This window comes from Trachemys scripta, chromosome 3 (genome assembly GCF_013100865.1).
Source record: "Trachemys scripta elegans isolate TJP31775 chromosome 3, CAS_Tse_1.0, whole genome shotgun sequence".
NCBI classification, from domain to species: domain Eukaryota; kingdom Metazoa; phylum Chordata; order Testudines; family Emydidae; genus Trachemys; species Trachemys scripta.
In genome coordinates, this window is record NC_048300.1 from 62,902,322 (window position 1) to 62,928,393 (window position 26,072).

The 26,072-nt window shown below is 44.8% G+C and overlaps 1 protein-coding gene across 1 annotated transcript; it reads right to left on the reverse strand.

Moving 5' to 3' along the window:
* Positions 1 to 726: 726 nt before the first annotated feature.
* Positions 727 to 9,979, reverse strand: LOC117874620 (cytochrome P450 1B1). Its single transcript, XM_034764926.1, has 3 exons — positions 9,146 to 9,979; positions 7,336 to 8,331; positions 727 to 3,753 (listed from the first exon to the last, which is right to left on the reverse strand). The coding sequence occupies exons 1-3, from the start codon at positions 9,163 to 9,165 to the stop codon at positions 3,141 to 3,143; spliced, it is 1,629 nt and encodes a 542-aa protein (XP_034620817.1). The 5' UTR covers positions 9,166 to 9,979; the 3' UTR covers positions 727 to 3,140.
* Positions 9,980 to 26,072: the final 16,093 nt, after the last annotated feature.

The following is a 26,072-nucleotide window of genomic DNA, read 5'->3' on the forward strand; positions in this document are numbered from 1 at the left end:
TTAGCACTGAAGAAGCAACAATGAAGAGTAAAAATGTGCTGGTTAACCTTGAGGAGGGAGTCTGAGTTCCAGCTTTGGACAGCTGGCTAGCCAATATATTTTGCTATGAAGCACAGACATTAGATGGGTTGGTTAGCCGGAAGACAGTGGGCAAGGGAGTACTTGAGAAGGGGAGAGGAGATAAGAAAAGCAGTCAGGAGTGGTGGGGACCAGTGAAAGGAGGGAGGAACCAGGGAAGGAGGAACACAAAGTGGTGTGACAGAGTTTGGGGAAAGGTGAACAGGAGGTGGGGGAGATCAGAAAAGGTGAGATGGCATTGAGAGATTGTGGCAGAGTTAACAGGGAATGTTTTTCACATAAAAGAAATTGTGGGGGAGAAAAAAAATAGACTGTGAGGAGGAAGTTCTGGGAAGACCAAAAGGTGGGACGGGGACCCAAAGATAAAAGGAGGGGAGAAAAGATGGAGAGAGAAGAAAGAATGCAAAAAGACTAGAAGAAGAAGAATAGCCCAAACTAATTCTACCTTAATCTCAGGGGGAAAATATTTAGGAAAAATATTTGCTTTGTCCCAGTCTAGCAGGGACAAAGCAATTCTTTGGCCTGACTAACTCTGGGGGGGCATGCCATCATTTGACTTTTCCCAGGTTAAGCATGCAACATATATAATGATTTTGTTTATCCAAATCCCAAAAAATGAAGTATAAGCTAAGCAGATTTATTGTAAGAATAATTTTTATTTAATATTTTGGTAATACAGTGATCCATCTTAAAATGACCACAAAGATTAGCTGTTTAAGAACTGCATACATTTTATCTGGGTATTAATAAACTTGAAGAATTTTACAGTGATAGTATGATGCACATATTTGACAAGCATTTATACTGTGTATCACCTGATCATAGACATCCACACAAATCAATTTCAACCGTATGAATGACAGTCATGTTATGACAGATACATATTTTAAAGCTTTTGGGAGAAGTACAAAATTACAAAAACAGTATTTTTTACTGAAATAGAAAACAATGATCCTTGAATTAGAATAACTATTCTGTTGAAGGTTACAGACATTTTTATGGACATATAAAAGTATAAGTGAAAAATGTGTTGATCTAGTATAGATCTGAGTATGACTATGTTAAGAATGTTATACAACATTTCACAGATATAGGCTAAGTTCTGGGATATCAAAGATTTTATGTAGTCCACAAAATACCTGAGGGATACCCCTTTTAGATTTAAAAAAGCCTTTGATTTTAATGTTTAGTTTTGAAAAACATGGACGTACATTCCCTACAAAATCAGAGATTTGAAATAGCTGAGTCGGGTGTGTCCCTGCTACCTGGGTTTAGGGGGCAATGCTTTAAAGACCCTGATACAGATTCCTTTGAAGTTAATAGCAAAGCTCCTATGTACTTCAGTGTGATCAGGATCAGGCCTTCAACGTTGCTCCCATCCAAAAGCACTGTGAATTTTGCCATTGCTGTCAATAGGGGGTAGGATTGTCACCTACTGTATAATATAGGGCTCAGTCCTTCAAATCTTTATTCATGTAAGCAGTCCTCACTCCATCAAGTAGTCCCACTGATTTCATGTTTATAGCACCAGGCCCATATTCCTCTGTATACCATAGGGTCTGATTTTGCAATAGTCTACACACCTCAAGCAATGTGCTGAGTGCCTCTAACTCCCATGGATTTCATTTAGAGTAGAGAGTGGTTTGTGTCTCACAGGAGGTGCCCAACACTTTGCAGGGTCTGCACTTTTATATATTAAAAAGCAGGTTCTCTGAGTGTTGTTCATTATCCTATATAACCATTACAGAGTGGTTCAAGACTAAAATACTTCTCATGTCTGTTTTACTTAACAGATGATCACAAGGCTATTTGAAATTTAAATGTTTTGTGAAATAATGCAAACTACAAAATGCCCAAATTATCCTGATTGGGCCCCAATAATTGTATGTAATCCAAACTCCCATTATTTTGTTTCATGTCCTTACTGGAAGTAGATCACATTAATAGTACATGATGAACCATCATAGACATAATTTTAACTCCAGCTAATAGAATGATTATAGGAACATAACTATATCTATTCCACATGTTGTTTGATCTTAGTGGCACAAAAATTCTAAGACACAAGTCCTCCTGCAAACCTATGTGAATTTTAATAGGACTGCTCATGTGATTAAGTGTTGGCATGTGCCTAAAGATTGGCAGAATCAGGCATAAGCTTTTAGCTGAGAAAATAAACAGTCCACAATAAAAGGCCATCCTTAAATAGGTTTTCCTAATGAAAATATCTATTATTTTTCCTTTGATCAGTACCTTTGCTTCTGCTTATGAATAAATTAATGGATTATATCTCATATCTGCTATCTGGTGACTTACCACTTTTAATCTTTCTGCTTGAGATGTAATGAATTTCAGTACATTCCATTTGTTCACATATAGATTATGAAATACATTTCAAAATTCCGTTGTGCTCATAAACAAGTCTTTTTGTAGTCATACTTTAAATACTTTGGAACGTTAAAGGCAAGCTTGGCATTTTACCCAACTTCATTTGAAAGTTTATCGTCAAGGCACTGAAACACATCCCAGCGCATGTCCCAGGATGTAACATGAGCCCATGGCAGTTCCCTGCATAGGGCACTTGCAGAATCTAGCTCCAACAATCTAGGCACCTCTTTCCACACAAGATTTCACTTTGGGATGTAGAGTCTTTGAAGGCAAATTAGAGCTGAGACAGCTGCAATGAGACATGGAAAGGGTTGCGCAAGGAGTGGCTGGGACACTCCAGCCAGGCAGTTAATGAGGAGGGTGTTAAAATAACTGTTTTCTTCTGCCTGTTACCCCAAAAACAAATTTACTTTTAAATCACATTTTTTGCCTGTATTTCAGTACTTAATATTTTTATAAGGCTCCCCTCGCGTGCACACTCTCTCTCTCTCTCTCTCTCTCTAATTAAAAAAAAGGACCTGCTTAATGCTTGGGCAGTTCCACTCCCCGGTGTTTTGTGGTACTTGGTATACTACAAAGAGCTCACCAGTACTGCATATTATTATTTACTTTATTTTAAGTCTAAAAAGAGAGAGGCGGGAGCATCCTTATATCTTTTATTCAAACGTCAGTGTTCACAGATTTGCTGATAGATGATTTTCAGTAGCTGTTTTCTCTGCTTGCAGTCTTTGGACAGCTTTATCTAGCAAATCCATAGTCTCCCTAAGAGTGACATTAACTGTAAATGGCTTAGGTTTAATGGTCAACCCATAGGTGAATTCCATTTTAGAGTCCTCATTTGGGTTAGCAATAAAATTGCACTGGTGTACCAGTATGGAGGTAAAAAGAAAGAGCTGCATCTTGGATAACTCCTCTCCAATGCACCTACGTTTACCCAATGAGAAAATCATCACATTGCTAGTAAGATCTTTGTTAATGAATCCATTCTCATCCAGGAATCTTGTTGGCTCAAAATCCTCTGGGTTGGACCATTTTTCTGGGTCATGATTCACTGACCACTGATTGATGAATATGACTGTATCTTTGGGAATGAAGTAGCCCATTATGGAGGTGTCGACTGTGGTGGCATGTGGAATAGTGACTGGCACAAAGCTGCTGAAACGCATGGATTCATAAAGGAAAGCCATAACATAGGGCAAATGAGGTTGATCTTCTGCACAGGGCAAGCGATCTCTGCCAACAATCCTATCCACTTCTTCTTGCATTTTAACCTGCACCTTTGGATATCTGTTGGGATTTAAACATATATATATATATATACACATGTCATCTATGCAAATATAATCTACATTTTCAAACAACGGACTTTCTTTTTGAAAGAATCGTATTTAACTAAAGCTGCTCAAATTTTTTTCACAGTTTTTGTCAAATGCAGTTGTCAAAATAAAATATTTCATAGAAACATATTGACTATGACACGTTCAGTGGGAAAAAGTCAAAATGATTTGTTTCAATAGTGTTATAATTTAATTTAGCCTGCTATATTAAAATTGTATTTTATATTACATTTAATATTTAATGTGTATTGTATATTTTAATGCAATATAAAATCTGAAACAAAATGGATTTAAATGACACTAAATGAATTATTTTTGAATTTTAAATTTCAGCTTTTCATTCTAAATCAGAATTACTCCCCCCACCCCCTCCATGCCCCCAAAAGTAGGAATTTCTCACGGAATGGAAATGCTGGTTCTTGACCAGCTCTACATGTAACCTCTAAATCTGTTTCCATTGATGTTTGAATTAACACATATGAGACTATATTACACATGGATTAGAGCTGTATGTAGTGTTTTTTTTAAATTAAAATATTTATCTAATAAACTATCAGAACAGAAAAGTTCATGAGCACTCAGATCTTTGTTTGTGGATATTTACTATGACTAATATCAGAATACACTTTTTCATGGTACTGCATTGTATTTAGGATCACTAGCAAAAAATTATTCCAAATTTGTTATATAAACTTGGAGAAGGATCTCCAAGTGGGAGAGATTATAAAAGAAATAAGCAAGCAAAAATATTGTAGCAAGGGAGATCAGCCTATTTTTTCCTCTGTTTGATTTTTTTAAGCCCTCATTCCTTCCCTCTCTAAAAGCAACATAGCTCTATTGTCTTCCCACATCTATAATTTTTTGAAACTTTTTGAAGCTTGATTTTTAACTCATCATGTTTGGGCTTTTCAAGTTCCTGTGTCTCCCTCTGTCTCAGTATGTCTCCATGAGACAAGGTGGGTGAGTTAGTATCTTTTATTGGACTAACTTCTGTTGGTGAGAGAGACAAGCTTTGCCACTACACAAAGCTCTTCCTCAAATTTGGGAAAGGTATTCAGAGTGTCATAGCTAATACAAGGATCAAACAGATAGAAAAAGCCCTACTTATGCTAAACTAAGGGACTATTCAAGGTGAAGTGGCCCATTAATACCTCTGTAGTCATAAGACAAAAAGGGGAATTAGTGAGTTACAGAATGTTGTAATAAACCATAAATCCAGTGTCTTTATTAAGACCATGATTTTTAGTGTCTAGCAAAGTTACGAATTTAAGCTCCCAGGCTCATCTTTTGAAAGTGTTGTGACGGTTTCCTTTGAGGATGAGGACTGAGAGGTCAGATCCCTTTGTGAAATGTATGTCTGCATGGCAAACGAAGTCCAAATGTACAGTACTCCAGTTAGAATGCCAAACAGGTTATGTAAACATTAGTAATTATACCCTTACTCTTAAGGTGTTAAATATGTGTGGCTTTTAAGCAGCAGCTAAGTAGATGAGCCTAAGGAGATAACGTCCACAGAAAGTGCAAATGGTTAAGGAAACGCTGGTAGAGGAAAAGGAGGTAACACCAGTTTCTTGTTATTTAAATGCTTCTTCCAACTGTAAGATTTTTGCTGAGTATAATCATTTTCTGCGAGGTGAATATTATGGTGCGTTTATAAGCATACGGTGCGCAATGGGTCCACCTGCTCTAAAGTTTTGAGACTGTTTTTCACTAGTCATGCAACCGTAATAAAGGTACCCACCTTATAGGAGCAATAACATAATAGAGGGTTTGTAAACCAATACGTGAACTCTTTATCTTGTTTAAGTAGATATTATCCTGTTCCTATGATCTCTTTGATCTTGACCTGGTAAAATCTGTTACTTTTGGGTTTGTTTTGTTGCCTTTTTGCCAGCCTGTATCTTTATGTAACGTTTACTGGAGTGCAGTGGGGTTTGGGTTTTTTTTTAAATATCTTTAGTTTTTGGCAGTTTTCCCAGAGCTTCCGTGTGAGTTAATCATGAACAACTAAGGTACTTTAGTGCCCACAAATACAGGATTGTTACCTTATGTGTACTTTCTACTAGAAACAAAGAGCTAATAACCAGATCAGTTCAGTTTGATACTTGCACATCACTGGCAATCAAAGCATTCACCTCCAATAACGGGCCAATTTGTTCACGGAGCATATTTAATACATTAGATTTTGGTTGCAGGATTCACTCCAACTTGTCTGTCTTATGTCACACACAATGTTCTGTACAGCTAGACCTATTAGTTTAGAAGCATTGTTTATTTTAGTTGGCTTTTATATATGGATCCTTTCCAACAGCTGCATCTAATTGCGTTTGAGGAACTGGAGTGGGGAAAGCAATAGACTTGCTATGTGATCAGTGACGCAACTTCACTGTCACATTTCAGAAGCATGGCAGGGGAGAGAAGAAAACTGCCTTTTTTTTTTTTTAATTTAAATGAAACTGATGGGTATATTTTCCCAGAACGCTGAAATTTTGGCTGGCAAGGGGCAACTTTATTCTTTAGACTTCAACTAGCAGGATGTAGCCATACCTGGGTCTCATAAACTGATATGAAACACACCCTGCCTAAGGCAACAAAAAGCCAGGTTGGCCCGATTCTTATCTCTCTCTCTCTCTCGCTCTCCTCCTCCTCCTCCCCCCAAGAGAGATCAGAATCAGACTCTGTATTTGTAAATTATTTTAACCCTTGCTGGAAGCTCTTGCCTTAACCAGGGGAGGTCACTGCCATGTTTCCCTTAGAGGATTTTTTGTTTAAAATAAAGTTGTGACAGGATTCTCACATTCGGCTTCCACAAGAAAGCCGGGAGGGCGTCCTGCTGCTGGAAAGAAACAGCTGCAGTCAGGATGATGTAGCAACAGTAGTGAAGAGGGTCTAGGTCTAGTATCATGCACTAAGAGGGACTCTAGGTTTATCCCTGTTTGTGGTAGCTAAGGTGGTCTAGGATTATTACTGGTGATACCTATTTTTTATATAGCACTCTTCAAAGTCTTTTAAATGTATTTATCCTCCCACCACCCCACTGCGGTAGGGACGCAGCATTATCCCGGTTTTACCGCTGGGGAACTGAGGCACAAATTTAGCCAAGGTCACTCAGCAGGTCCATGGCAGAGCCAAGAACTGAGCCCAGGTCTCCCCTATCCTAAGCCCCTCGACCCTCCTTCCCCTCCGAGGGCTCTAGTTCATGGCCTGGAGGGAGAGGCGAAGGGCTCGGATCTTGCACTAGCAGGGATGGATGCTCGGTTCATGCTGGTTCCTGAGATGAAGGGTTTGGACGTTGGTTAGGGACAGGGCGCAATGAGAGCCCCAGGCTGGGCGGCCACCCCACTCCGCTGGTTCGAGGGTGACCAGTTGTCCCTATATTAGGGGCTTTATTTTATATACACAACTCTACCCTCCCTGGAAGAAGTGTCCCTCCTTTTCGCACTCGCCCCTGCCTTTAACCCCCCGCCCCTCCGCGCTGGGTGTCTGGGATGGCTCCGCCGGGGAGATCCGGCCCCAGCCCGAGCGCACCCACCGGATGAGGAAGATGATGAGCCACTGCAGGGCGGTGGAGAGGGTGTCCTGGCTGGCCCCGAAGATGTCGGTGACGGTGGCGGGCACGTGCTCTAGCGGCAGCCGGGGCTGCGCCTGCTGGAGGCGGATGAAGGCATCCAGCATGTCGCGGGGGGCGGCCCCGGGGCGCAGGCTGCGGCGGTGCTGCAGGAACTTGCCCCGCACGAAGCTGTAGAAGTCGCGGTTGAGCTGGCGGAAGGCGCGGTAGGCGGCGCGCACCGGGTTGGGGAAGCGCTGGAGCCAGGGCAGCGCGTCCACCAGGCTGCCGGCCCCCACCGTGCGGCCGAACTGCTCGTTGCGGCCCACCAGGCGCAGGAACTCGGCGTCGCCGTGGCTGTAGCGGCGGCCGAAGCACAGGGCGCTCATCACGTTGGCCACGGCCACCACCAGGCTGTGCCCGGGATCCAGGAAGGCGCCGCCCGCGCTGCCCCGCACCAGCAGCGCCACCAGCGCCCGCGCCTCGCCCAGCAGGTGCTGCTCCAGCAGGCGGCGCGGGGCCGGGCTGCCGGTGGAGAAGGCCCGCACGGTGGAGTGCGCCAGCCGGCGCTGCAGCTTCCACAGCTCGGAGTAGCCGCCGAAGGCCAGGCTGCGGCCCCCGGACACCAGCTGGAAGGAGGGGAAGCGCGGCCGGCCGGCGAAGGCGGCCCCCTGGCGGATGAGCGCCCCGCGGATGGCGCGCTCGCCGTTCAGCACCACCACGGGCCGGCTGCCCAGGCGCAACTGGAACACGTCGCCGTAGGTGCGGGCCAGGCGGGCGAAGGTGAGGTGCGGGGCGCTGCCCAGCTGAGCCGCGTTGCCGATCAGGGGCCACGGGAAAGGGCCCGGGGGCTCCAGGCGCCGCTGCCGCAGGAGGAGCTTCGCCAGGTGGATGGCGGCGAGCAGGGAGAGGAGCAGCAGCAGGGCGCTCTGCAGCGGCGGGATGCTGGAGAGCGCCTCTTCCAGCCGCCGGAGGGCCATGCTGCGGGGAGAAGCAGAGATCAGGTCGGGCTCTGGAGGAAGGGTTCGTGTGCCCGCACCTGCCGTGCAGCAAAAGGCGGGGGCAGTGGGGGGCTGCAGATGTGCCGGCTTCGCAGGCGCGGCCAGTGTAAATAGAACAAGTTCTGACCCCGACGCCAGCGAGCGATGCTGATCATGTCACTGCGGAGCCTGAGATGTGCCTAGAAAGCGCCTAGCGCGCGGCTGGGTGCTGAGCGAAAACCGCAATCAGGCACCACTGGCCTTGGAGAGCTGGGGAAGCGCTCGCCCCGGCCGAGAGGGGAAGTTTGCCTCGTGGGGAGCGGACTCCCACGGCAGGAGCGGGCGAAGAGAGGAGGATGCGCTCGCTGTAAGCAACTGCCGCGACGTGGAAGCTGCAAGAAGCTTCTTCCTTATACAGGTCGGGCAGGTGATGCCAGCAGTGTCACCGCCCGGCTGTGCCTACTGCAAAACAAATGCGTCTACCGGGTTGGAATCTGCGCGCCCCGCTCCTAATTGTCTTTGGAAGGAAACAGCGAGAGACTGTAAATCAGGACAAGCTTCCCCCCTTCCTGACTTTAATTAGCGGTAGGCGTGAACTGGTAACAGTCAGTATGCACGCATGGGTTGAGGGAGATGGGCACAGCCCCAGTGATACAGGAATATCATTCACACCCAAATAGCAGTTACCAGTGTGGTAACTAAGAGCTCCTAGACAACGATCTAAACGTGCTTCACTTTTTGTCTTTTAATTTGAATATGGGGGGAGGGGGAAGGGGAAAGGCAGCTTTTTAAAAAAAATCTCTAATAAAACTGACCTGCTGAAAAATGCTTCCATCGGAGATTTCTGGGCTCCAGTGGGAGGATCCGGGCAGCCCGCAGCAGCTGTGATCCGTGCAATTGGGCAGCCCCAGCAGGAGACTCAGCACGCAGCGCAGCAGTGAGGTTCAGATCCCAGACTGTGGGAAACTCATTAGAAGCCCAGGTTCTTGTCACCCGGAGCTTGGCAGGTCATGTGCAGGCAAATGCCAATTGCACCCGATCCCGCATCGTGCGTTGTGCTAATCTTCCGAGCGTGTTAACCCTTCAGAGCTCGCACTTCAACAGCCTGCCTGGTTCAGACTAAATAGACATCAGCCAGATGTGATCCCTGCATAGAGCCCGGGGGATGGGGCAACCAAAACCTGCTGGAGCAAATGAGCGGCTTACAGGACAGTTTAGTGTCCCCCTGAGTTGAGCCGGAGCCCGGCTGGGCAGTCTTCTGGCACTGTCTCTCCTGGCTTCAATCCCACCAGCAGCTGCAGCCTCCAGCCCGTAGTTAGCCTGGTATTGACAAATCACAGCCGCCCGGTTCTTCCCTACGGGACCCGGCTCTTTGTCAATTGCCTTTGGCCCCAACCCATCTGGACTGGCTGAGCCTTCGAGGTTTCCTGCCTTTTGGTGAACGTTTTAGCAAAGCGGTTCCAGTTGAACGGCTGGCGGGGCTGTGGGCTCGCGGACTTCTCTGGCAGGAGGGAAAATCTCCTTCATCTTTCAGGGTTTATGAAGTTGGAAAGTTTCCCCCTCCTCTGCCTGTCGCCTCCCAGTTGCGTGCAGAGTTTGCATTGCGTGAGCCTGTGGTGGAACCCTCCAGCCATCTCCTCCCCCCCGCTCTTCCTCTTCACAGTACCTGACACCAGCGTAAAGGGAAATAACGCAAAGCTGGGCAATACAGGCGCCCGGCCGCGTGCAAGATTAGAAGGAAACGGCTGTAGCATGCGGAGCCAGGCTGATAGCTTTGTCACCTGCTGAAGGGAGCTGTTAGTTCCCAGAAGTGAGTCATTTCTTCTGTGAGAGGATGATCAGTTCGTTCCCGTTCGGTTTTGCTCCTCATCAGAAATCTCTGTAGGTCACTGGGATGTGTCCCTCTCTGGCGGAGGGTATGGAGTCTCGGCTGGAAGTAGCCTGCACGTCTCTCCATTCGTTCGCTTACCTCTGGGAGAGCAGGAATTGTTACCTCTGGCTGCTCAGGGCCCAGGGAGTTTTTGCTATTGACTTGAAGGGGAGGAGGATAGGGCAAAGTAAAGGGAACAGCCCAGTTGTTTCCTAAGGTTCCTTCTTGAGTCCCATTACAGTTTCTATTTGTTTGTTTAGGGAGTTTTAAGAGGTTGACAAATCCTTGCCATGTCAATATCAGAGACAATACAATAATCATTATAACACTGGGCTTTTGGTTAAAGAGGTACAGTGATATAGTCATCAGATCTCTCTATGTTACTATATTGCAGAGTGAGCATGTTAAGACACTCAAAGACATGTCATTACGAATTGTTTTATTAAACCGAGTAAAATCTCTGATTACACAGTTAGGAGAGCAGACATGTCTATCTCATGTTAATATTCAAAAGCAAATGTACAGTTTCCCTTTTCAGGCACAAATAGTGATCTTTTCAGAGGTATATTTTCCAATGTTCCAATATTATTGGGATGCTTTCCACGATTTATGTGAGGAATTATTTCCTTCTAGATACATACAGACAGAGTGAGAGAGTTAAGCACTATAATACATTTAGGATGTATTCCATTCTTTCTTGATTTAAAATGGATTATAGAAGTTCTCAGAGGTACCTACAAAAATGGGTTTCTGCATTTCTTTTCAAGCTGCTTTTCAAATATTTTTAAACTCTCACACACAAAATTTGCCCCAGGCTAACAAAATAGATTACAAATTGTTAGCATGGCAGCTTTCAGTGGAAAATATCATCTTGGTAGCATTTAGAGTTTCATGAGATTAGAACATGACATCTTGTCCATCTGAGAAGTTATTTTTATTTTGCTTTACTATTTATTAATTTGTTATAAAATGCACATTGTGTCCACAGCATTATATCTGGGTTCATATTACAAACATTTAAACAGACTGTTACAAACAGTTGGCATTGGTCAAACCCATCTCTCCTTCTACCACCTCCATCAGCTGAGTAACGAATCACCTACTCTTATTTCCACAGAAGTCAATGCAAATTTTACCATTTATTTCAATGGCAGCAAGAATGGATCTGTTAGGAGCTGGGTGAAATCTTGTTATGGGTGGAGTTAAACCCTCATTGAGATTAATACGTATGACTTCACCCTTCAGTTAACATACTGTAAAGATAAACCTCACCTAAGACAAAAGGAATATGTGAACACATCCAGGAATTTTTGCTGTGTGATGTTTATGTTCAGCGGCATGGATGTATGCGAGAGGGAAGAACACACAGAAACTGAGACAGCTTGGTATCTGACCTGGTAGAAACCTGGGTAGAGATTTTTGGGTCAGAGGTGCAGGCTGAAAAGAGTGTTCTTGGTGCTGTGAGCCAAAGAAGCGGTTTCCTACTATTTGATTCCTTCTGCATTCAGAGACACAGAAGTTTGCATGTTCTTTGTAAATAAACAAAACTGCATCAAAGAAATCCTTATCACCAATTTCTACTCCCAACTGGAACATCCCCAGGGCCCCAAATTTTGACTAGATGCTCGACTCAAAAAGAGGCAACAGGTCCTACATCTCTGTCCTGCCCACCCCCCACCCCCCGAATTAAGAAAAGGACAGTATGTGTTTTGCATCGAATCCCCAGGTCGCCAAACTCCAGTGCCAGTGGACTGCAAGAGGGAGAAGATTTCCAGAACCAAGGTTAACTTACCAAGGACGCCTTGCTGTCTGCACCCAGGAGCTTAACACTGGGGACAAAGATCAAGAACATCCTGACCCATCACAACAGGACACTTGAAACAGGTACCCGAAGAAGCTGAATCCTAGGCCATTCAGAGCACTTTTAAATGGCATTTCCTGACAGTTGAGTGCCTCACTTTGCAGCCTTAAGATTTTTTTCCTATTGAACCTCCAAATTAGACTGTAAGTATAACTGCTCACCCTGGGTAGTCAGCAGGGATTGAACCAAGGACTTCTCCACGAAAATCATGAGCATTCACTGTTCAAGCTAAAGGACTCGAATCTAAAGTCCATGTATTATTACAAGCCTAATTTAATTTTTTTTCATTCTGTAATAAAATATCTATCCTCTTCTTTCATTTTTTTTTGGCCTCTGAAAAAGATAAGTGACTTCCAAAAGTCATGGATGTTGAGTCCTACCATTGATCAATGGTTGAGGAAAAGACAGAGAAAGAAGGCAAGATGAGAAAAAAGATATGACATTTATTGTTTCATATTTATATTGAAGTGGTCCCTACTGGCCAACCAGGTCTGGGCCCCATTGTCCTGGGTGCTGTACAAATATGTAAACAGTGAAGTCCTCACCCAAAGTGTTGAGTGTTTAAACCCATTATTGTCCAAAGATTATTTCAACTACATGTAGCGAACACTCACCCCAACTTTCTAGGGCCTGATTCTCTGATGCTTTGCACCTTGTGTAGTCACACCTGTGCAAAGCATATGAAATGTTACCATTCTGATTTCTTAGTGTTTTACAAGCTGCAAGGTGTTTACAGTTTCAGGGTGACTGCACCTATATTCCTCCTCCATGGTCCCTTGAGGGAACTCACTCAAGGTTTTCAGCTCCCAGGTGTCACCCATTGGGTGGAGACCCATGTGTCTCTCCCTCCTGTCTGGGGTTTTAAGGCTACACAGCTCCCTGCCTTACACTGCAATATCCCCAGAAAGCCAGTCCACCTAAAGGCTAGTGCCTGTGCATTGCTTTCTCTCCCCGAAGGCTATGAGCAGTGTATTGCCAGCAGTGGCAAGTCACCATGCAGCTCTTTCTAAGCAAGCACATTTATTCATAAGGTAAAAACATTACAGGGAACACATAATAAAACAATAAACAGATTTTAACACACTCTAAACATACTAGGAGTCACTCATGTGTAAGAGTTAGGTTTTTTTATTTAAAGCAACAGAGTTTACCACAAGAGTTCAGTTTACATGCAGATCTCTTCTGATACAAGTTCCACTAGTACAAAAGATTATTTTCCTCAGTTTCACTGCCTTACACTGATACAAGGGCAACAGTAGGCATTTGATTCTCATCTGCACCCAGAGTGCCAAGGATGCAAGGGAATTGGCTGGGGCTCCCTGATTATGGGGCCAATTCTATGCTGGGCCTGGTCTAAATTAGAGCATCTTGGGATTGCTTTTTAAAATATATATATTGTTACATTGTATATCTTAAAACTTTGTTAATTTCTTATATTTATGTGAGGCAGGGGCCTGTGGAAAAAACTGTGTGTGATCATAATACAAAGGCACTAGAAGAATGAATAAAGGTTGCACAAGCAACATTAATTCTGGCATTTCCTAACTTTTTGGTGATGGTATTGATTATTTGTATTATCATAGGACCTAGGAGCCATGGAAAAGGACCCCATTGTGCTAGGCACTGTACAAACACAGAACAAAAAGACAGTCTCTGCCCCAGAGAGTTTACAATTTAAGTATAAGACAACAGATGGATGCAGACAGACAAATAGAGGCATACAAGGAAACAATGAGTCTATGTTGGTCAGCATGATAGGCTGTGGTCTCAGCACAGGGGTGGCAAAATGCACATCCCTGACCCAAAGGCCACCCCCTTGCCAAATTTCAAGTTCCCACTCCAGAGAATGCGGCTGTTCAAGCTTTAACATGAACAAAACAACATATTTTCACTAGCCTCATTTTTGGAAAAAGCTGGACTGTTTGGGCTGAAACATTTCCAAAATTTCAGCCTCAGGCAGACACCCAGCATGTACAACTTCAGCCTGAATGGCTAGAGTTTGGCAAAGGTTATAAGCAATTGAAAACATAGGGGTTCCCAATCAAGATGAGGGGCCCATTGTGTTAGACTCGATACATACACATAATGAGAGACAGCCCCTGTCCCCAGTAATTTATAGTCTAAAGAGAGAAGATGGCTAGAGGGTGGGATGGGAAAAGAGAGGCAGAGATGAATAAAGGATCAGCTGCAGAGCCAGAAATAGTTTCCCAGTTCAGTGCCCTACCCCCTAGGCCATTTTATCAGCTTACAATTTCTCACGGTATAATTTCCCATTGTATACATATTTTTCACTTAATTTCTTCACTTTGTATTGTGCCCTGATCACCATTCTTTCTGCACAAATACAGTTTTGTAAAGAGCAAAAACAGACAATGCAATATTGAACCTGGTTGTTCTGAACATAGCATATATCATTAGTACAGTAGGGTAAGGTGAATTTTGAGTACTGCCCCTTCACCCACAGAATATACCTAACTGTGATGCCTGTAGTCTTGCCCTCTTGGGTTTTGATCTCATGAGTTCATGGGTTGGGCTGGAAGCGTCAAATGAAAATGCCTGTGCTGCAGAAAGTGGTGGTAAGGATTCAGCAGATGGTGCTCTTCTCTCTGGAAGTCTGCGCTGAACCATTATTGAAGTGTAACATCAGGTGACACTGAGGAGCTTGTCCTTTGTATGAGTTTTATAAAACAGGCCCTGACCACTTGTGCTCATTAAAGACCAATCACATTTTCCCTAGGATTAGGCATGTGTGCCTGGAATCTGGGCTTTCTTCTGCCTGGGGGGAATCACATTCTGCTTCCCAAGTATCAGAGGGGTAGCCATGTTAGTCTGGATCAGTAAAAAGCAACAGAGAGTCCCGTGGCACCTTTAAAACTAACAGATGTATTGGAGCATAAGCTTTCGTGGGTAAATGCCCACTTCGTCGGATGCTTACCATCACTTTCAATTGTAAGGGCCAAAGTTGCATAAACCGTGACCCCCATAGTATCTGTGATGATTTCTTGGTGTGGTGTTTGCAGAGTTCAAATGTTTACATTTTGACAGTGGGAAATGTTCAGTGTTTTAAATAAGCGAAGTCTTAGCACTCAATTACGCACAGGCAGACAGTATCCCTCGTGCTCTGGAAAGTGGGAATGTGCTATTCATAGAGATGGTGTGTGAGAGAGACTGATTATTACTTGTTTGCCATGTTGTTGATTGCTACTTGTCTATCTGGTGGCTTAATCAAACAGGGACATAGCAATATGAATAGCATGAGGGCTCTGCTCAGCTCAGGAGGTCAGACTAAATGATCATGATGGTTCCTTCAGACCTTAGAGTCTATGAGCTCAAGCACTCTAATCTCAAAGGGGCAGATCCTCTGATCTGGTGTAAATGGTCAGAGTTCAGCTGAAGCCAATGGAGCCATGACCATTGACACCAGCTGAGGATCTGCTCCTAAGGGTCACTCCCTAAATGCCGCTCCTTAAATAAGCAAACCATAAACCTGGCCACTCCTTTTCTTAATTGTTTGGTGCTTTCTGCTACTATCACATCATTGCTAGAAAGCCCCATGGAATATGAAAAATAGACAATCAGCGCCGCGGGGAGAGGAAAAAACACAAGGATGTGAGTTGCCCTTCAGAGGAGCAAATCTTTCTTCTGATGCACTAGGTCAGTCTTGATGCCTCAACTTTGCTGAATTTGAAGTGTATAGTTATATAGCAATAAGAGCCTTAAAGGGTTTTTTCTTCAGTATTTGGCCAGTGAAAAAGTGTGGGGGCAGGGGAGTGATGTTCCCCTGGTGTTATCTGGACTGGTGATCTGCTAGGTCACTCCAGTCCTTGACTCTGGGAGCCAGCCTTACCCTGCTCCGCTGTGAGAACCCCCATTCCTGGGCTGTTCACGCACAGCCTCTAGCACAGGTGTTCTCAAACTGGGAGTCGTGAGGTTATTACATGGGAGGTCACAAGCTGCCAACCTCCACCCCAAGCCCCGCTTTGCCTCCAGCATTTATAATGGTGTTAAATATTTAAAAACATGTTTTTAAGTATAAGGGGGGAGGGTTTCACTCAGAGGCTTGCTATGTGAAAGGGGTCACCAGTACAAAAGTTTGGGAACCACTGCCCTAGCACGTAAGCTACTCCCAGCACATGAGTGAGCACTTTTGGCCAGCCACTGTTTGGATTGTGCAACCAAATGATGCTAGCCAATATCTCTGGTCCCAGACACAACCAGAGGAACCTCTGTCTTGCAGTGTCCAGTTATGCCCACTGGACACTGCAAGCTTATATGAGTTCGTCAATTTAATAAAGAAATTGATATGTACCAGGCTTGTTATCCCAAGGGGAGTCTCTGACATGCTTCAAACCAAACACACTGCTTCAGGTAGAAGAAACAAATGAATTTATTAACTAAAAAAGATAGATTTTAAGTGCTTATAAGTCAAAGCACGACAAGTCAGAGTTGGTCAAATGAAATAAAAACAAAATGCATTCTAAGCTGATCTTAACACTTTCAGTGTCCTTACAAACTTAGATGCTTCTCACCGTAGGCTGGCTGGTTGCCCTTCAGCCAGGTTCTCCCCTTTGATCAGTACTTCAGTTGCTTGGTGGTGGTGTCTGTAGATGGAGGTGGAAGAGAGAGGAAGAGCATGGCAAATGTCTCTCCCTTTTATCATGTTTTTCATGTCCCTCTTGGCTTTGCCCCCCGCTTCAGGGTCAGGTAAGCACTACCTCATCATAGTCCCTGACTGACTAAGGGAAGAGAGTCCAGCAGATCCTTTGTTGCTGCCTAGGCCAGTGTCCTTTGTTTCTGTGAGGCTGGGCTGGGTTTGTCCCATACATGCCCTGATGAGGTGTGAACGGCCCTCTGTTCCTGGAGAGTTTTGCCTGGGCTTGTTTTAAGCCATGAGGATGCATTTTTAACCTCATAACTATATTCAAGAAATTACAACCTATAACATAACTATAACAACAATGCTTAGTGCATCATGAGCCTTCCAAAGACACCTTGCATGACAAACTTTGCATTGGATACCACACAATCATATTATAAGGATGAACATGGGGGTTCAGGGGGTTCCCCTGAGATACAGAGTGTCACAGGTGGTCATAAGAAAAAGTTTAGAACCACCTGGGCTAGGATAGTGTTCTTTGCTAACTGTTGCAGTGATGACAAGTCCTGATTAGAGAGAGATGTGGCTTCATCAGCCTGGGAAAATTGACCTTGATGAGAAGACTCCTCAAAGAGGCAGCATGGTCTAGTGGAAAAGGTATTGGATTGGGAGTCAGGAAATCTGGGTTTTATTCCTGTGCCTGTCACTTCACCTCTTTGTGGCTCTCTTTTCCTTTACAGTCTAAGGAGACTTTTCAGGGCACTAGTCTCTTCCCCAAAGAGCTTATCTTTTTGTTCTGTGTCTGTACAGTGCCCTGCATGATGGGATCCTGCCATTACTCAGGCTCTGAGGTCCTACAGTACTACAAGTAATAATACTGGGGCTTACTTTATGGTTTTACAGTGCTTAGCACAAGGGTACACTGATCTTGGCTGAACCCCCCCCCCCGCCCTCTCCCCTCCATGCAGAGTTCAGCAGCTCCAAAGAACCCATATGTATTACTACTTGTATTTGGGAACAAACCCAAGGGACGTGTGCATGGGTTTCTGAACCATTCTGTTACTCTAGCCTTCAACAGTGGCAAAGACCAAGAGGAAAACAAGACTGCAGGAGCCTGTCAGGACAGGTTTGGTCTTGTCACAACTCCCCTGTAATACTGATTCACTAATTCTTGCTAATCTCATGGTATGTCAAGTGGGAAAGACAGAAACAATTAAACCACCACCCCTTTCTCCCAAACACGCATGTTACACAGGACTCAAGTCAGCTGTGGCAGGATGGCTCCCTCGACAGGGGGCAGCAGCAGATGCAGTCCCTGAGCCAGGGGCCAGGCTTCCAATGGAAGAGGCAGAAGCAGCAATTCTGGGATCATGCAGGCAGCTGCTGCCTTTTGCGGAGGCAACAGCAATGTCCAGGCGAGGCAGGTGGAGATACCACTGGGAAAATAGCAATAGCTGCAATGCTGGGAATAGACAGGAGGTTCCCTCCAGAGGCAGCAGTGCTGGGATCAGGTGAATTCCCTCTGGGGCGGGAGCAGCAATTATATAGGCCATGCATGTGGGCCCTCTGGCTTGAGTAAGCAGATAGCAAGTGTGAAAAATCGGGACAGGTGGTGGGGGGTAATAGGTGCCTATATAAGAAAAAGCCCGAAATATCAAGACTGTCCCTATAAAATCAGGACATCTGGTCATCCTACCTCTGGCTGAGGTAGAAAGTAGTGTCAGCCTCTGGTAGGTGGGTTCCCAATGGCAGTAGCATAGCTGAGAACAGGAGGGTAGGGTAGAACACGAGACCTGCATGGTGTGGAGGAGACCAGTGGTTCATCTTAGCTCTGCATCAGCTTAGCTTAGCATCGTATCCCGTCTCTGAGGGTTGCTATTTCCATACTGTGAGGAAGAAATGTAAAACATCCATAATGGACAATTATGTAGCAACATGGGGAAGAAGCAGCAGCAGTGCAGGGAGCAAATATTTTACCAGTTTCCTAGGGGATTAGGAGCTGCACCAGACCCTTTGTGGGGCTTGGCTGAAATCCAGACTGGCCCCTGAGGTGTGAATAGCATGCAAGCAAAGTCTTAGCAGTGGCTGCTCTGAGAAGATAAATAGCACAATCCCCTGGTTATTAGTCCCCCCACACTCCTCCTCGTCTCCCTGACTGACTTTGATTATTGTTACTTTACACAAGCTTTTAATTTGCGTGCAGGCAAGTACAAAGGCACAACCGGATATACCTGTTATTTGCCAGTGACCTGAGAGAGTTTAGTTTATGTTAAGCCTTGGGTTGTGGTAATGCTTGCACGCGATTCCTCAATATACTTGCTCCAGGCAACTGATGGATGGTGGTGTTGGAGGATGAAGGAAAGTTTTAAAGTGACAGAAGCATTTTTCTGTCCTTCTTAACTTTCCAGTTATATAACCTCCTGGGTTTATTTCAGTGTGGAGCCAAAGCTTTGCCTTCTATTCAGGTAAGAAATGTATCATTGACACAACATTTAACCAGTGAAGTATTTGCTGTAATTTGTTAACAGCCATCACTGCAGCTAACCTTGTGACTGTTTTGAGTGATGGCTAAAAAGCTAGTCAGAGTTTCCCCAAACAGTTTCCAGACTATGCAATGACTATGAAAAACTGTGGCTATACTTTATTAGTGTGATGTCCTGTGTACCTAATGGCACTTAATGCTAGGAGGTACTTGAGGAAAGCACCCAATCACAACAATTTCATTTAATTCCTTTTCCCCCTTAAAAGGTTTAAATAAAATAATTTCCACCCTCCACTTTTCACCTATTCAATATTGATTGATACTGCACCAGAGGAAGGAGAGGAAACTTGTCTAGTAGTTAGAGCTGGTGGCTGGGAATCTGGAGAGCTGGGTTCCTTTCTACATCTACCATCGACTTACTGTGTGACCTTTGAAAGTAACTGTAAAAATGGCCTAGTGCGTTTCAATGTTTGTTGCCTTTTAATTATACCACATCAAATTAGCTAAGTCTGCCAGCAGAAAGGAAGTGTTTCCATCTGCCAGGTCACTATACTCAACTTGAGGTCTGAAACTTGAGCTCTTTTATTTCTGGCATGTCTATTATCCCAGTGATAAAGATTCTACAGAAGGAATTCAGTCTGCATTTCTACTGAAGATGCTTGACACAGGATGGAATCCAGTTCATTCTCAGCCCTGTCAGGCAGGCGTGCTGGAACAGTTTGTATAGTGGGGGTGCTGAGAGCCATTGAACCAAACCGTAAACCTTCTATATGATGGAAATCACTTCAAGCCAGGGGTGCGGTAGCAACCCCAGCACTCCTAGTTCCAGCACCTATGCTGGCAGGGCCATAGTGCTAGCAGGAGTGAAAGATAGTAGCATGTATTTTAGTCACTATGGGCCAGATTCTGATACCTTTGCTCACACTGAAGATTGGCTTTCTCTGACACAATGGAGTAAGGTTCTACTCAGCTTGAATAAGGGCATCGTAATATGGGTGTTACATCACAAAGCAGATCTGTTGAGTAAGAAAGTATCATTTTAACAAATTTGCTTTGACCATAACCATATCTCTTCTGTGCCTGTTTCCTCATTACTAAAATAGGGATACTGCTTAACGGCTAGAATCATAGACCTTATACCGCTTCCTAGGCCATATGCTGTCTGCTCCCAGTGAAGATTCTCTTTTAATTTGAGTGGTAGGGAGCTGTGGTTTTTTAAGCAAGAGGATCTGAGTTCTTTCCTCCTTTTGGGGAAGCTTGGACATAACAGGGGCATATACTGCCCTCTGCACAGAATAGATCAGTTAACAAAATTCTTCCAATCAGAGGCATTTACAACCAATGGACCCTTGTCTCCATGAGTATATCTGTGTGGGTTTTTCTTCTTTTCTCTCCTTCTCATTTCCTTTTTTCTGTCCACATCCCTCCCATTTCTCTGCCCTTTTAAACAGTTTTTAAAAAAATGCAAATATTTTCCCTATTTTCCATCACCTTTTATGTTTTCAAAATTAGAAACTGAGATTTTGTGTAATGTATCCATTATCAGCTCTACCCCTTTTGTGTCAGCACTTGGGATAAGTATGAAAAATCTGCTACCCTGATGAGTTTGTAAATTCTGACTAGAACATGTGACTGGTCTTTCCATGGTCAGAATGTTTCTGCAGGCCCATATATGGTTTCCCTGCTAAACTACACGTACATGCTTGTACCAGGGCTGGATTAAGGCGGGGGCTTTAGGGGCTGCAGCCCAGGGTCCAGACTCAAGGAGGGACCCGCAAAAATAAATCACAGGCAGCGATCTCCAACTCCGGACCACTAAAAGTCCCGCTGGGTTCTCAGGCAGGCTGCCTGCATGCCGTAGCCGCATGCTGCTCCCGGAAGTGGCCGGCTGCTAGCATGTGTCTGCAGCCCTTGGTGGGGGCGGGGAGGTGGCTCCGTGCACTGTCCCCGACCCCATTACCATCCCTGCAGCTCCCATTTGCTGGGAACCAATATCTTATTCATTATTTCTATTTTAATGCCCTACTGCATATTGCCTCATTATGCAGACATACCTTTTTGCCATTCCGTTAAGATTTTTAATAACCAAATAGAAATCCTGACCCTGCATCCTTGGGATCCACACACTCCATTGAATCACTGGGTGATTTGGATGTGCGAGGAATGCAGAAATGGGCCCAGCTTCTGGAGCAGCCCCCATTTAAAACACTGGAATAATATTTCATTGTTTAATTGTGTCTGTGTTAGTGAAACAGAACCCCAGTGAAGATGTTGTCAGTCTTACACTGGTATTTATGCAGGGGAAATTATAACTCTACAGACAGCTAGTAAATATTTTGAAAAAAATGTTGGTAAACTCAAGAAAAGCATACAGATCAGGGCTTAAATTTTCATAGTGTTTCCTGGAGCCCCCCAGGCCTTCCCTCCCCAACACGCTATGAGGTCTGCGGGGGAGAGGTTGGGATTGAAAATATTTACCAGAGTTCCGCTCCAGACAACTCTAGCTGAATTTAAGCCCTGGAAAAGAGTAATTATACTCTGAACAGATGCTCTGCAAAAATGGTGGTGTGAGTTCCATGCTTCTTCCTCGGTGATTTCCAGTATCCAGCTAAAATATTATTTTCTAGCTACCAGACCTGGCGTATAAATTCTAGAGTGCCCTAATGTGTTGCACTCTAACTACCTAGTGTAGACTCTGCTGGCATGAACTAAAAGTACTTAGAACATTCTAGCAAGGTCTACGTGGGGCAGTTAGAATGCAACATATTCTAGTGCACTCCAGTCATCACAGGGTATAGTCCGGGCAGTGAATCCAGTGCCCCAAATTCTACTGAAAATTGCTGTGGCTTCACCACCTGGCAGAACCTGGAAATCATAACTGTGCACACTGCTACTAAATATGAATCATGAACACAGCAGACCTATGGGAGGCTGCTATTTGCTGTGTTCGCGGTTGGTTCACGCTCACACTCTCTCTCACACACACTTTTATATAAAATATGTGTATGCAGTGCCCCATCACCCTCTAAACACGAGCCACCATGGAGCAGATTCCTGAAACCAATGAGGGCAAGTCTACGCTACAAAATTAAGTTGACCTTAGTTACAGCGATGTGCAGCCACCACAGTAATTAAATACATTGTATGTGTCCAGACTACGCTCTTTGTGTTGCCGGTGAGAGTCATCACCAGGATCACTTGCGCTGATTTAACTGTCAGTGTGGGGCATTGTGGGATGGCTTCTGAAATGCAGTGACAGTTGATGTAAGCAATGCCGCAATCTACACTGACACTATGTCAATCTAACTCAGGGGTAGGCAACCTATGGCACGTGTGCCGAAGGCGGCACACGAGCTGGTTTTCAGTGGCACTCACACTGCCTGGGTCCTGGCCACCGGTCCGGGGGGCTCTGCATTTTAATTTAATTTTAAATGAAGCTGCTTAAACATTTTTAAATGTTATTTACTTTACATACAACAATAGTTTAGTTATATATTATAGACTTATAGAATGAGACTTTCTAAAAACATTAAAATGTATTACTGGCACGCAAATCCTTAAATTAGAGTGAATAAATGAAGACTCGGCACACCACTTCTGAAAGGTTGCCAACTCCTGATCTAACTAAATGCTATGCCTCTTGTGGAGGTATTAAGTCGGTATAGCAGGGGAGTTACATGGGTGAGAGCTACATTGTAGTGTAGACGCTTAAAGAATTAGGTCTAGGTAAGCTGCCTTGTGTTAGCGTAACTCTGTCGTGTAGACCAGGGCTGAGTCTCAAAATGTGTGTGTAGACATATGGCCAACCATGTGGCAGTCCTGTGCTCTTGGCAGAACAATTCTTGCAGGAGCTATGTCATTTGGGACTTGTCTGCTGGTCACCGCTTCTGGAACCTCCCTCTTGGATGGACACGGGTGTGGGTTTCCACAATTTACAGAGAGAAAGGAGGCAATTAATTCTGATAGAGTGAGGATGTATTTACTTGCTGAAGTCCCTTGTTTTCTACCTGGATTATAAATGATTTGGGGGCACAGATTGGTGGTTTTGTTTTGGGTTTTTTTGGTCTGTATTTGTATCATGCCTAGCACTATGGGATTCTGGTTCATGCCCAGGACTCCTAGGTGCTCCAGTAATACAAAGAAATAATAATGAAGTCCCATGGGGTTATTTTGCGGTGAGGTAGGAATGGTGCTGCCTCTCCCCAGCTTTCCCTCCCCCTTCAAAGGCACAGATCCAGAACCCCACAAATTTAAGCAACACGGGGCTGCTGCCCTGGTCACGGGAAGAGGGTGGGCATAGATGGCGCTCTGCTCTGCCATACCCCCCACCCCCGGCTAGCTTCTTTGGGGGGATGTCCCTCCGGCATGCAGAGGTGGAAGGGATATTCTGGTTCTCTGGCAGTACAGTCAGCGGATGGGAGGCTGAATGAGCATGAAGCTGTCGCTTTTACCTGGCCTCCTTCCTGCTCCTGGTTGCACGTTCATCAAAGCCTGCGGCTTTCAGTCTCTCAGGCGCCCCAGGCAAAAAGAAGGTGCGAATGACCCTTGTTTTCTCTCGCTGTCCCAGCAGCGATCTCGTTGTGAACATTATTGGGTGTCTCTTCAGCATCTGCCTGAGTCTGGGTCAGCTTGTGACGCCCTGGTGGTTTTCTGGCACTTCGGATTTGCCAGTGGGTGAATGGGAGGGATTCTCTGAAGCCCGCAGACAGCCAGGGTCTTGCCATCGCCAGAGTTTTGTTAATTCCTTTGAAGCACTTTTCTGTTTTAATGACCACTTCAAAGCAGAGCGCTCGACCCAGCTTTATGTAAACGGAGAGGTTTGACAGTGGCAGGCGGGGTAATGACTGGGCAGGGTTTATTGTGGAATATTACGCATTGTCAGTTTCCCCTCCAGGCTCCGTTGTGCGTGCTGTTCGCTTGACAAAACAATACGTTGAATAAACGCTAGAAGCTAAACCTCATTTCCTTAGGGCGGCAAATTAAACACAACTCTTTGGAAAGCGTAAAGTATGAAATACGAAGAGAGACTGTGCCCCCCCCCCCCCCCCCATAGCCAGCAGTAGTAGTCCCAAGCCAATAGCCTTAAATGATCAGTTTGGCAGGGGTGTATTCACAGGCAAGCGCCATCTCTGATTCCCAGCTGATGAGCTCGGGGAAGGTAACATAGTTTTTGAGAACACAGAGGAAAGAAAGTGCTGCTGATTCAGACCATTGCTCGGGAGCGATTTGTGGAATTAAAGCCCAGCAAATAAGATCCTTTCCAAGCCTGGGAAAGATCCCTTTCAATGGCTGCATTCATCCATAACGAAGTAAATGCACTATCCGAAACGTAAAGCAGTGGGACAAACACGATCTGCCGGGCACCAGAGAAAAAGAGGGAACGCAGTGAGACAGCGCGTGGAATCGAAAGGGTGGTGCTGTAAGAGCAGGTTAATTTTCAGATTCACATAGCAAAATAGGAGAAAACCTCCACAACATAAATAGATAAAGCGACCTACATCGCAAACCACTAAACGCTGGCTAGGATTAGAAAATTCCGAACACAAGTATATTTTGAGTGTAGCAAGATTTTTTTTAATTAGTAGTTACCACAGAAACATCGATGATTCACTACAAAGTCTGCCCACTGCACGCAATATTCATTTATTGTCGGTGGCCAAATATAATGTGGGCTGGGAGTCATTTATTAACAGTGAAACTGCTCCGATAAGATTGTTTTCTTACTGTTAACATTTGTGATTGAATTCCTAGACGCTTCCTTCTTTGTCTCCACCCTTGGGAGAGCAATAAATCAATTGTGTTTCGCAATAAAAGTGAGGATCTCCCAAGGGAACTGTGGTTTTTATATACTCGCGTTTTTACTAGATAATATGCAATTCTCGCTGCCATGAAAAGGACACTTGCAGGTAAAAAGAACAGGAGTACTTGTGGCACCTTAGAGACTAATAAATTTATTAGAGCATAAGCTTTCGTGGACTACAGCCCACTTCTTCGGATGCATAGGCTGTAGTCCACGAAAGCTTATGCTCTAATAAATTTGTTAGTCTCCAAGGTGCCACAAGTACTCCTGTTCTTTTCGAGCATACAGATTAACACGGCTGCTACTCTGAAACTTGCAGGTAGTGTAACGTGGTACTGCTTGGGGTGTTGCAGCAAATCAAGACAAAATCAGACTGAGCAAATCTGGCTGGATTTGGGAATTAGTTAGGACATGATAAGGATTTAACTGTCAGTGTGGGGAATTGATAAGGAATTCTCCGCCTTTCCCCTAGAATCTTTGATTTCGGTCCTCATTGCTTTCCTGATCCTGAGTGCAATGTCTTAGTGGAAAATCGGATTTGTCTCGCTCTCTTTTCCCAACAGAAGAGCTTGGCCAGAACAGTCCCAAAATGTCCTGTTTCGGGAGACCTTTTATTAAATAACCTCTGGGCTAGTTATTTTGCCCCAAATATTCACGATTTGGCGGCCAGATGACGTCCCCACGTGAGGAGGGCAGAAAGAAACATTTTCTATTGCCAAGGCTTATGCTGAAGCGTTCCTACAGGCTGTAGGGGTGAAGCTGCAGAGGGGATTGCAATCATTTAGCCCATTTCCGTCCTGTGGGCTGACCTGCCTTTTGGCTTGGGTGACAATGAACGATGGGTTACCAAGAGAGGCCAACGTGAAAAGTGGCGAGAGAGAAAAACCAAACAGGGAGAAAAGAGAAGGATGCGATTGCACGTATAGTCCTGGAGAAACACAGGCAAGAGTGCGCATGTGGAGGGACACATTCCACAGACCCGGGGGACAACAAGCTGCAAACTGTTTAAAGCCCCAACGCTGATACCGGTGGCCTTTAGGGAAATGCTGTTTTGTAGATCTCTTACAATGCGTGCCAAGTAGCCGAGTTTACAACCTGGCCCTGGCCTTAATATCAAGCACCGTAGAAGTGT

What these genes read in the sequence shown, in the direction of transcription:
- LOC117874620 (XM_034764926.1), bottom strand. Translation starts at nt 9,165, where the DNA reads ATGGAAGCATTTTTCAGCAG. An exon ending in ATGGAAGCATTTTTCAGCAG is followed by an intron (nt 8,332 to 9,145) that starts GTCAGTTTTATT and finishes TTCTCCCCGCAG; the next exon opens with CATGGCCCTCCGGCGGCTGG. An exon ending in CTCATCATCTTCCTCATCCG is followed by an intron (nt 3,754 to 7,335) that starts GTGGGTGCGCTC and finishes AAATCCCAACAG; the next exon opens with ATATCCAAAGGTGCAGGTTA.